The sequence below is a fragment of the Staurois parvus genome, unplaced genomic scaffold, assembly GCF_062004578.1.
Source record: "Staurois parvus isolate SC_StPar_1 unplaced genomic scaffold, SC_StPar_1.0 ptg001762l, whole genome shotgun sequence".
NCBI classification, from domain to species: Eukaryota; Metazoa; Chordata; class Amphibia; order Anura; family Ranidae; genus Staurois; species Staurois parvus.
The window spans coordinates 217,173-229,527 of record NW_028319558.1 but is presented as its reverse complement, the minus strand read 5'-3'; the positions used below and the strand labels follow the sequence as shown (position 1 = coordinate 229,527).

The following is a 12,355-nucleotide window of genomic DNA, read 5'->3' as shown; positions in this document are numbered from 1 at the left end:
ACCCTGAATGAACAAAGATGGTGCCGTCCTTCCGGAGAGTAAAGCAAGATGGCGGCATCATCAGGGGAATGCTGTATCCTCTGTGGGGGGTAATATATACCTGGAGGTGTTGCACTGACACATCACGAGGCATGCAGCTGCCATCCTGAATATATATGGTGTCCCTGTGCAATGCCCACTATAGTACATGTCGTATTATGTAGATGACAGGAGAACATTTGGAGGAATGAAGTTGTATAACGGAGTTCCGCTTTGTGTCTTGCAGAGGAGCAGCTGCCGCACGGCTTTCCCGTCATCGACATGGGCCCCCAGCTGAAGGTGGTGGAGAGGACCCGCACGGCCACCATGCTGTGTGCAGCCAGCGGGAACCCCGACCCCGAGATCTCCTGGTACAAGGATTTCCTTCCCGTGGACACCGCCAACAGCAATGGCAGGATCAAGCAGCTGCGCTCAGGTATGGCGTGTGATGAGCCCCCTGTGGGGGGCGCTGTTTAGGTGCAGAGGTGACATTCCAATGACAGATAATCAATCCCACGTGATCAGGTCATTGATGATCGGTATTGGTCTCCGGTATAAATCAGTGCTCCACCCAAATCGGGATCAATCGGCAACTGGCTGCAGCAGGGACACCTCCCCTCTGGTGTCTCCGACCATTTACTCCTCTGTAGTCTCACACCTCCTGCTGCACTTTCCTTGGCGTGCCTCTCCCCATCCCCCTGCCGGCCCCGGTCCCCTCAGCTGGCGCTCTGTCACCTTGACACCTCCCCTCTGGTGTCTCCAGCCATTTACCCCTCCGTAGTCTCACACCTCCTGCTGCACTTTCTTTGGCGTGCCTCTCCCCATCCCCCTGCCAGCCCCGGTCCCCACAGCTGGCGCCCTGTCACCTTGACACCTCCCCTCCAGTGTCTCCGGCCATTTACCCCTCCGTAGTCTCACACCTCCTGCTGCACTTTCCTTGGCGTGCCTTGCCCCATCCCCCTGCTGGCCCCGGTCCCCTCAGCTGGCGCCCTGTCACTTTGAGCGCGCATGCGCATCTGTGCCGCGGCGATCAGATCACAAAACTCCAAGCCGCCGCGTCTCGCGCCCTGTAAGCGATCTCATTCTTCAGATGGACGGCTGTTACTTTGTGCCGGAGCGTTGTTGTTATTGTTTCCTCCCGTGAAAGGTCAGCACGTCTCTCCCGTCGCTCCCGTCTCTCCCGTCTCTCCCGTCTCTCCCGTCGCTCTCGTCTCTCCCGTCGCTCCCGTCTCTCCCGTCTCTCCCGTCTCTCCCGTCTCTCCCGTCGCTCCCGTCGCTCCCGTCTCTCCCGTCGCTCCCGTCTCTCCCGTCTCTCCCGTCGCTCCCGTCTCCCCCGTCGCTCCCGTCTCTCCCGTCTCTCCCGTCGCTCCCGTCTCCCCCGTCGCTCCCGTCTCTCCCGTCTCTCCCATCTCTCCTGTCTCTCCCGTCGCTCCCATCTCTCCCGTCTCCCCCGTCGCTCCCGTCTCTCCCGTCACTCCCGTCTCTCCCGTCGCTCCCGTCTCTCCCGTCGCTCCCGTCGCTCCCGTCTCTCCCGTCGCTCCCATCTCTCCCGTCTCGCCCGTCGCTCCCGTCGCTCCCGTCTCTCTTTGACAAACTTTATTACAATAAGTCTGCGTAATTATCGGACACCTTGATACAGGCCCGGAAGCCCGGCTGAAAAAAAGGTGGGGGGAGGGGGTTAATCACATTTATAAATTCAGCGCTTATGGAAGAACGGTGCTGACCTTTCCCTCCCCCCCCTCCTCCTGAACGGGTCGTAATCTTGCTATGTTTGTGCGGAAAGAAAATATCATCCTTGTTAATTATTTCTAACAGAGGCTGTGCGTCGGGGCGAACGTCTGCCGGGAAAGGGCGACATTATCATTATAATCTCTTCTATCAACTTCATAATTAATGCCGTGAATGACGGGCCGGCCGCGACGTCATCCCGCTGATAAATGCGGCCAAAATCCAGACTGGGGTGTGTCACGGATCCCGGGGGGCTTCTGTAGGGCTCGGGACCAAACGCTGGACTCCGATGTATGAGGGTGTAAAGAGAACCCGCCGCCGCTGGCCGAATATTCAGACTTGTATGGTGCTTTGTGACGCGGCTGAGCTGGGAACGTTCTCTAAGCTCTCCTAATTAGCTTTGTCTGAACCTGACCAGAGAGGATGAACGATGGAAATGCCAAACCGATCGTTTGTGACCAGCGTGCTTCGGGGTTACAAGAGCGTCCCTTCATCAGGGCTGGAAAATGACCGCCCCGGAATGTGGACTGTACAGTCCAAGCCGGCGTTCTGGTTCTTGACTTCAGCAGAAGCATCGGCTGGAAAAAGGATTGTCCAAGTCCCAAGCCCAATTCCTGACATCATTTTACAGAACGGGTCCAGCGGAACATAACAGACAGGCCCGGACTGGCTGTAGGGCACACCAGGCATTTGCCCAGTGGGCCAGGACTGCCTGGATAGGAGGGGGGGGGGGGTCGAGCGGCACATAGAGGAACCGGACTGTGCATTTCTCTCCACTTAATGCTTGCTTCTCCTCTCCCTCCCGCAGGCATTCATTGGTGGCAGGAGAGAAATACACAGTCCGGTTCCTCTATGTGCCGCCCCGCCGCCCCTCCTATCCATCGCCTGCTGCCGTGGGCTCCTGTATGCTGACCCCCCCCCCCCCCCCCCGTGGCTGGACACCCTTATCCCACTCAGCGCTGCCACCAGGTTCTCTTAGGATAGACTGTCCGAAGTGCTGACAGTTCCCCCCCCCCTCCTCCGGTCCCCACCACTACCACGGAAGGGAGAGAAAGCTGGTTCTGCCCCTCCTCCTCCCACCCTCTCCTCTCGTGTCTTTTCTCCCCCCTTCTTATTTCTTTCTCTCTGCCTGTCTTTCCTTCTTTCCTTTCTCTATTTATCTTTCTGTCTCCTCTTTCTTTCACTTTTTCTCTCCTTCGTTCTCTCTCTTTCTGTCTTTTCTGTCTTTCTCTCTCTCTTTTAATTTATTTTTCTTTCTTTCTTTCTTTTTCTTTCTTTCCTTCTCTCCTGCTTTCTTCTTTCTTTCTTTCTTTCTTTCTTTCTTTCTTTCTTTCCTTCTCTCCTGCTTTCTTTTTTTTTCTTTTCTCTCTCTCTCTCTCTCTCCTCTTTCTTTCACTCTCTCCTCTTTCTCTAGATCTTTCTTTCTGCCTGTCTCCTCTCTCTCTCTCCTCTTTCTGTCTCCTCTTCCTTTTACTTCTTTCTTTCCTTCTTTCTCTCTCTTTCTTTCTTTCCATCTGTCTCTTTCTTTCTTTTTCTCTTTCTTTCTTTGTTTCTTTCTTTCTTGACACTAGTGGCGGAACTACCAGGGTCACAAAGATTGCTCTTGTGACCGGGCCCTGCCATTCCACCAATTGACTTCGAGGAAAGGGTCCCCGGGCTTAGGGCTGCTCAGTTCAGAATGCCTGGGTCTATGTTTGGTCCCAGTCCGGGCCTGACTACAGAACACATCCAGTTCAGTGTGACTAACTACTGTTAGCAATTCAATGGTTCCTTCAGAGCAGCCTGGCTTACACTCTAATGTCCCCTCCCCCACAGTCACACACTATTATTATACATTTATAGCTCTGACATATACCGCAGCGCTGTACAGAGATCACTGAGCCAGTCCCATCAGTCTCTGTACCAGAGGAGCTTACACTCTAATGTCCCCTCCCCCACAGTCACACACTATTATTATACATTTATATAGCTCTGACATATACCGCAGCGCTGTACAGAGAACACTGAGCCAGTCACATCAGTCTCTGTACCAGAGGAGCTTACACTCTGTCCCCTCCCCCACAGTCACATCAGTCTCTGTACCAGAGGCTCTTACACTCTAATGTCCCCTCCCCCACAGTCACATCAGTCTCTGTACCAGCGGAGCTTACATTCTAATGTCCCCTCCCCCACAGTCACATCAGTCTCTGTACCAGAGGAGCTTACGCTATAATGTCCCCTCCCCCACAGTCACATCAGTCTCTGTACCAGAGGAGCTTACACTCTAATGTCCCCTCCCCCACAGTCACATCAGTCTCTGTACCAGAGGAGCTTACGCTATAATGTCCCCTCCCCCACAGTCACATCAGTCTGTGTACCAGAGGAGCTTACACTCTAATGTCCCCTCCCCCACAGTCACATCAGTCTCTGTACCAGAGGAGCTTACACTCTAATGTCCCCTCCCCCACAGTCACATCAGTCTCTGTACCAGAGGAGCTTTCACTCTAATGCCCCCTCCCCCACAGTCCCATCAGTCTCTGTACCAGAGGAGCTTTCACTCTAATGCCCCCCCACAGTCACACACTAGGGTCAGTTTAGGTGGATGTCAGGTACGTTTTTAGGTCATCCCACCCACAGGGAATCTCCATACCCTGGAGAGACGGTAACTCCGGGTGGAATTTGTGTGTTGAACCTCCAAGCTGGCCGGCCTCAGTACTCTCCTCTAATCCTTTTTGCTGCTTTTGGCACAACAAACAAATCTGTGTGAACGGTCATCCCTAACAAACACCGACTCAGATCTACAATCTTGCATTATTGTAAAGTGCGCATAAAAGCGCTGTGAATAGCCGTCCCTCGCTGCGGGAGCCTTGACACCAGCTGGAGGTCAGGAAAATATGAAACAAGAAGTTTTGATAGAGCGGCTCTCAGTGACACCATCGCCATTATTGGATAAATGAATGTTTTTTTCCCCGTGAACGTTGTTTTACAGCTGCCTGGTTATCCAACACTTGACTCCACTCAGCGCCGGCGCCCCGCGCGTATCCTGCCAATAAACATCCACATTCCCTCCGCCACCGAACAAACCGCCTTGGAAATGGTGACAATGGACGGCGCGGGGATCACCCAACGTAATGGACCAACAAAAGCCTTGGAGCGCTGTGCTAACAGAGGAAAATGTGCTGAACAATGCGGCTGGTTAATGCGGGAATCTTTATTATCGGATTATTTAATAAGGAAAAGAGCTTTGTGCAGCTTCCATCAGACCATAGCAACCAATCAGAAGTCATTTCTCTTCCATCAGACCATAGCAACCAATCAGAAGTCATTTCTCTTCCATCAAACCATAGCAACCAATCAGAAGTCATTTCTCTTCCATCAGACCATAGCAACCAATCAGAAGTCATTTCTCTTCCATCTGACCAATGTATTCCAAATTCGGATTGGTTATTCCCTGTTAATTATAGGGATAGACCAAGGCAGGGGCGGACTGACCACTTAGCTACTCGGGCACTGCCTGAGGGCCCAGGGTCAGTAGGGGGCCCCATGAGATGCCCCTGATACCTTTCATAGGCTTTTTTGGGTGTAGTTTGAGTGTGGGCGAGGACACAGGGGCCCCATGATTTCCTATTGCCCGGGGACCCCACAAGTTGTCAGTCCGCCCCTGGACCAAGGCACCCATGTTAGAGGCACTGGAGTATTCATTTCAGTGGGGACATCAGTGTTCAGTTTTCCTGAATTATCTTCAATCCAACATTCAAATTGTTACTTTATGTCCTAATTTATTATTTATTTCAGGTACTTATATATCGCCATCAATTTACACCGCACTTTACATATATATTGTACATTCACATCAGTCCCCGCCCCCGAGGAGCGTACAATCTAAGGTCCCTAACCCTCAAGGGGAGTACAATCTAAGGTCCCTAACCCTCAAGGGGTGTACAATCTAAGGTCCCTAACCCTCAAGGGGAGTACAATCTAAGGTCCCTAACCCTCAAGGGGAGTACAATCTAAGGTCCCTAACTCACATTCATACATACACATATTAGGGACAATATAGACAGGAGCCAATTCACCTACCAGCATGTCTTTGCAGTGTGGGAAGAAACCGGAGTACCCAGAGGAAACCCACACAGGCACAGGGAGAACATGCAAACTTCATGCAGGTGGTGCCGTGGTTGGGATTCAAACCAACGGCCCGAGTACTGCCAGGGGGAAGTGCTAACCATTTAGCCACTGTGATGGTCTTCAGTATTCTCATTGGTGTCTGGATTAAAGCTGATCTATAGGCACAAAAATATGAAATCAAATATTCCAGAGCAGAGCTGTGGGAGGGGCCCAGCAGGCACCACCCACCACAGGCAGCCTGCAGAAAACTACAGGAGGGGCGGAAACAAGACCAGTTCCCCTGCACAAAGAGAACCAAAAGCAGAGCTGTGGGAGGGGCCCAGCAGACACCACCCACCACAGGTAGCCTGCAGAAAACTACAGGAGGGGCGGAGACAAGACCAGTTCCCCTGCACAAAGAGAACCAAAAGCAGAGCTGTGGGAGTGGCCCAGCAGGCTCCACCCACTACAGGCTGCCTGCAGAAAACTACAGGAGGGGCGGAGACCAGACCAGTTCCCCTGCACAAAGAGAAGCAAAAGCAGAGCTGTGGGAGTGGCCCAGCAGGCTCCACCCACTACAGGCTGCCTGCAGAAAACTACAGGAGGGGGCGGAGACCAGACCAGTTCCCCTGCACAAAGAGAACCAAAAGCAGAGCTGTGGGAGTGGCCCAGCAGGATCCACCCACTACAGGTTGCCTGCAGAAAACTACAGGAGAGGCGGAGACCAGACCAGTCCTCATGCACAAGGAGAGCAGAAAGCAGACCTGTGGGAGTGGCCCAGTAGGCCCCACCCTCTACCTGCTGCCTGTAGAAAATTGCAGGAGGGGGCAGAGATGAGACCAGTCCTCATGCACAAGGAGAGCAGAAAGCAGACCTGTGGGAGTGGCCCAGTAGGCCCCACCCTCTACAACCTGCCTGCAGAAAACTATAGGAGGGGGTGGAGACGAGACAAGTCCTCCTGCACAAGGAGAGCAGAAAGCGGAGCTGTGGGAGGGGCCCAGTAGGCCCCACCCTCTACAACCTGCCTGCAGAAAACTATAGGAGGGGGTGGAGACGAGACCAGTCCTGCACAAGGAGAGCAGAAAGCGGAGCTGTGGGAGGGGCCCAGCAGACTCCTCCCCATCACGGGCTGCCTGCAGAAAACTACAGGAGGGGCGGAGACCAGTCCAGTCTTCCTGCACAAGGAGAGCAGAAAGCAGAGCTGTGGGAGTGGCCCCGAAGACTCCTCCCCACTACAGGCTGCCTGCAGAAAACTACAGGAGGGGGCGGAGACGAGACCAATCCCCCTGCACAAGAGGAGAGAGCAGCAGTGAGCGGTCTTTATTACAGGACGTCTCACACTGGTTTGCTGCACAGATCTGGAGGAAATACACAAACATCACCGAGATTCCAGAAGAAGACACATGACATAGATTTAGACAATATTTACTTATCCCGGAGTTCTGCTTTAAAGTGTAAATCTAGCAATGATCTCTTATATCCTCCATACTGGCCTGTGAATACATCACTGGAGGTGTTTTGTTATATCTATTAAATCGGTGCAAAAATGCCTGTTGATCCTGCCAGGGATCTAGCGAGCTGATAATGTCCTGTGCTCTCTGCCCCTGCTGAACTGTTGTCAGTTACACTGCTCCCAGCGATCTCATTGGACTACAAAACACCTCCCCCTGTGTTATGAAAAAGAAGAGGGGCGAACGTTCTCTAGTCCTTTACTGGGGTGGCAGCACTGCTCTTTTAATGGATACAATACAATAGATACAATACAGCAAGTGATTGCTGTCACCCTAGGACAGGAAGTGTGTTACTGGCAGGATCACTAGGTGAAAATAAAGGGGTGGGGGGAAGCCTGAGAAAAGAAAACCAATGCAGCCACCACATCTATGGATTGGTAAACTATTACATTTTTGTTCTTTGGTTTAGATAGGCTGTAAGGTGGCCATAGAGTTTGCAATTTGTGATCGATGTGGCAATGGTCTGGAAGCATCGACTAGAACCATAATTGATTAGTAATAAATATAAACGATCATTTAAAACGGATCCTATAATCAATCTGTATTTTCTGCAGCACAGATGGCTACAACAAGCAATCAACAAAATTCCTTCACGGTTGTTTAATGCGACAGTCAAAAATCAATCGACCAGAAGGTCTCTGATCAATTCGATTGGTTTCATCACATCCATTAATAATTGAATGATTATATTGGTATGTGTGACCACCATGACACAGCTTTGTAAATACCCCTCTGGTGGTCATTCGGATTCCAGGGAATGTGGTTAGCAGCTTTGCTTAACGACTGTTAGTCTCCTCCAAACACAATGTCTGGTTCCCGGAGTAACACTCACCTAACCTGCGGATATTCAGTCAAGCATCTGTTAATACTGCCGTGCAGCTGGAAGAAATGTCTGCCAGCCAACCAGCTTTCATCATTCACTTATCTGGGTGCTCTGGACTGATTGGTCGCAGCAGAAGTCTATTTTTCCTTGTTTCTACATCATCCAGCTGCTGGAGGATGACCGTTAAAAAACACTTTTCTTTCACTACAGCTTTAATCATTACTTACCTGTAATGAAGTGTGTTCCATGATGTGCAAGATGATGAATCCTGGAGAAATCTTCATTTCAGGGCTGCCCTGTCCTCTTCCTGCTGCTGAACTTCTGGCAATGTGGTAATTAACAGACTCAGGTCTCCGGGCTCAGCTGCACTAAGGATAGTCTGACCAGGACACACCCCCTCTTGCCCTTTCCTCCACTGAGAAAAGCACTTTCACTGCAGGGCTACCCTGTCCTCTTCCTCCTTCTGGAATGTGCTGTAGAGTCTGTCCTACCTAGCCCTTCTAGGGAAGCTTTGTGAACATCAACCTGTCCTACCCAGCCCTTCTAGAGAAGCTTTGTGAACATAAACCCGTTCCACCCAGCCCTTCTAGGGAAGCTTTGTGAACATCAACCCGTCCTAGCCAGCCCTTCTAGAGAAGCTTTGTGAACATCAACCCGTCCTAGCCAGCCCTTCTAGAGAAGCTTTGTGAACATCAACCCGTCCTAGCCAGTCCTTCTAGAGAAGCTTTGTGAACATCAACCCGTCCTAGCCAGCCCTTCTAGAGAAGCTTTGTGAACATCAACCCGTCCTACCCAGCCCTTCTAGAGAAGCTTTGTGAACATCAACCCGTCCTAGCCAGCTCTTCTAGAGAAGCTTTGTGAACATCAACCCGTCCTACCCAGCCCTTCTAGAGAAGCTTTGTGAACATCAACCCGTCCTAGCCAGTCCTTCTAGAGAAGCTTTGTGAACATCAACCCGTCCTAGCCAGCCCTTCTAGAGAAGCTTTGTGAACATCAACCCGTCCTACCCAGCCCTTCTAGAGAAGCTTTGTGAACATCAACCCGTCCTAGCCAGCCCTTCTAGAGAAGCTTTGTGAACATCAACCCGTCCTACCCAGCCCTTCTAGAGAAGCTTTGTGAACATCAACCCGTCCTAGCCAGCTCTTCTAGAGAAGCTTTGTGAACATCAACCCGTCCTAGCCAGCCCTTCTAGAGAAGCTTTGTGAATATCAACCCGTCCTAGCCAGCCCTTCTAGGGAAGCTTTGTGAACATAAACCCGTCCTACCCAGCCCTTCTAGAGAAGCTTTGTGAACATCAACCCGTCCTACCCAGCCCTTCTAGAGAAGCTTTGTGAACATCAACCCATCCTAGCCAGCTCTTCTAGAGAAGCTTTGTGAATATCAACCCGTCCTAGCCAGCCCTTCTAGGGAAGCTTTGTGAACATAAACCCGTCCTACCCAGCCCTTCTAGAGAAGCTTTGTGAACATCAACCCGTCCTACCCGGCCCTTCTAGGGAAGCTTTGTGAACATCAACCCGTCCTAGCCAGCCCTTCTAGGGAAGCTTTGTGAACATCAACCCGTCCTAGCCAGCCCTTCTAGGGAAGCTTTGTGAACATCAACCCGTTCCACCCAGCCCTTCTAGAGAAGTTTTGTGAGCATCAACCCGTCCTACATCAGCCCTTCTAAAGAAGCTTTATGGGCAGCCATGTGCATACTACGTGCACCAGATCATTCTAGGAAGACCACCCACGGTGCATTGTTTGTCACAAATCAGGAGGATTCATGTATTGCAAACAAAATTTGCCTGTATCCCTGACCGTCCATGAACAGCTGCCATTGTTGAGTTAATTGTCTACTGTCTGATGAGGGGCCCTCTTCTCCTGAGCCTCCAGAGGATGGCTGTTGCTCATATTACATTGTAAGAGTTGGTCGATGTATCTTTTTAAGCTCCAGAAGTGTTCAGTCTTGACTGACCGACTTTGAGCAGGTTGAATTTCCTGTTCACGTAGACATTATTCCCAGGGCCAGACGGGCCCCGGGGCCTCAGCTGTCTGATGGATTCTAACGGTCAATGAAAAGTGCTTTGATAGGTCGCTTTGTTCCTCATCTTGTTTGTTTAACTCTCTGTCTTCCTGAAATAATATGAATATTTCCACTGGCTTGTCTCCTGCAAAGGCCGAGAGGAGCTTTTTATGGCGCACTTCTTTGGAGAACCAAACACCTTCTTATACTGTTACTGATTGCAGATGTCAGGATGAGCTGTTTGAAGCAAAAGTGACTTTAAAAGGAGTGGCGTTCCATGTGCATGGGTGCTCCAGCCTGAGGCCTGTCTTCTGTCCTAGGCTAATTGGGTGTCACTTTCAACATCCATCCAACATAATTTCTGCAAACAATTAGATCTAATAGTTTGATGGCTTCATGGTTAACACACCTGCAAGGGTGCAGTACTGGAATCCTCAGTTTGGATCCCAACCAGGACACTTGTGAGGGTTTCCTCTGGATACTTTGGTTTTCTCCCACACTTCACAGACAAATGCTGGTAGGATGGCCCCTGTGTAAATCCCAAATTTTAGGTTGTCATCAGAACGGGAATAGAGGGGAAATCTTTCAATAGGGATACTAGTTCTGGTGACATCGCTTCTCGGCCTTTTGGCTAAGATCAAGTGTAGTATCTGTTCTTATCAGTGTCCAGTGGGGGTGCTCCCGGCCATTCTAGCTTTGCGGGGATGGCTTTTGTATAGTACCCTCACTGGTATGATGGGGGTCTGGAAGGCTAGTACCGGGGGGACAGAAACCGGGGAGCGCCACGAGTTAAGCTGGGGCCCTGGGAGTAATTCCCCCGAGAAAACTGGAAGGACCCAGTACCTCCTGATTTGGACGGATCTACCTTGGTCTGGCCAGGGGCTGGGAAGGCAGAGAGTCCGCAAACACGGTGCCCCCTGAGTAGTTGCCTCAGGGGTGCTCTGAGTAGCACTTGGGTGTGGGACCCCACGTTGCGAAAGAGCACATGGTCACCGCGTTTAAACACTTTTTGCACTGCGCCTCTAGGACCGGGCCTTTTGGCCAAGTCCTGGGCAATTTTTTTGCTACAGGCCTCAGGGCCTGGTCAGTGCACAATTTGGCACAACCACCTTTTTTTTATTTTTATAGATTTATTTAATTATTTATTTATTTATTTTTCACTCCCACATTTGTCACCTTTTACTTATGTGTGTGTTTTTCTTCACATGATGGAGGGTGTGGGTCCTCGGGCCTGCCCTGATGTCTAGGGGGAGGATGTGTGGCCTTTTGGTTCCTTCCTCCCCTGATCCCTAGGGGGTTTCCTCTTCGGGAGAGCCCCCTGACCAAGTACTGGATGTCCGGCTTCGGCTGGACATAAGGAACGGTGGTCCACCAGGCCTTTTGGCCAGGAGGACCAAATGGGAACCTTGTCCCCGTCAGGAGCTTCGTGCCCCGGGGGATCAGGGTAGTGGTCCAACCCCTTCGGGGGTAGGACAAAGCACACCCCTAAGTGCACTTTTTGTGTGGTGTTTTTGCACTTGCACTTTTTTGTGAAACACTTACGGGTTTTTCGTTGTAGTTTGCACGTTTGCGGGCTTAAAAAAAAAAACTAGTTCTGGTGACAACCAGGGATTTCCTCTCACTTCCTGCTTTGGCTATGGGACAGGAAGTGAAGGGACATTTCCCCAGTAGAACACAGATGGCAAAGAATATCAGACGGGTCATATCCCTCCCTTTCAAAAATGAAAAAAAAAAGATTTGCCTTTAGTTCTACTTTAAGAAAAAGAATAAGGTCACTTTTGCTTTCAAATGTTTTTTTACTGTCAGTTCATTTTTGCATTTTTTGTTCCAATGCCTGGGCCAGTCGTGCCTTTGTACAACACCGCTGTATATGTCAAAACTATATAAATTTATATTAGTAATGGTGCGTGACTGTGTAGCAGAGGAGCTTACACTCTAATATCCCACCACAGTCACACACGTTTAATATCATGAATTGATATAGCTCTGACATACACCACAGTGTTGCACAGAAAACAGAGCTTACACTCTAATGTCCTCACACTGCCACAAACTATTATTATACATGTATATAGCTCTGACATCTCTGACATATACCACAGTGCTGTACAGAGAACACTGAGCCAGTCCCATCAGACTCTGTACCAGAGGAGCTTACACTCTAATATCCTCCCAGAGACTGATGGG

General features: G+C 50.7%; 1 protein-coding gene and 1 pseudogene across 11 annotated transcripts in view; both read left to right on the top strand.

The window, feature by feature from the left end:
* Positions 1 to 12,355, top strand: part of PTPRF (protein tyrosine phosphatase receptor type F) — a 295,456-nt gene that overhangs the window by 143,450 nt on the left and 139,651 nt on the right. For all 11 annotated transcript variants that reach the window (XM_089663763.1, XM_089663762.1, XM_089663761.1 and 8 more), the window contains exon 3: positions 266 to 454. In XM_089663763.1, the coding sequence (XP_089519889.1) occupies positions 266 to 454 (189 nt within the window). The remainder of the gene's footprint in view (positions 1 to 265; positions 455 to 12,355) is intronic.
* On the top strand, positions 10,780 to 10,895 carry LOC149434373 (U2 spliceosomal RNA; annotated as a pseudogene).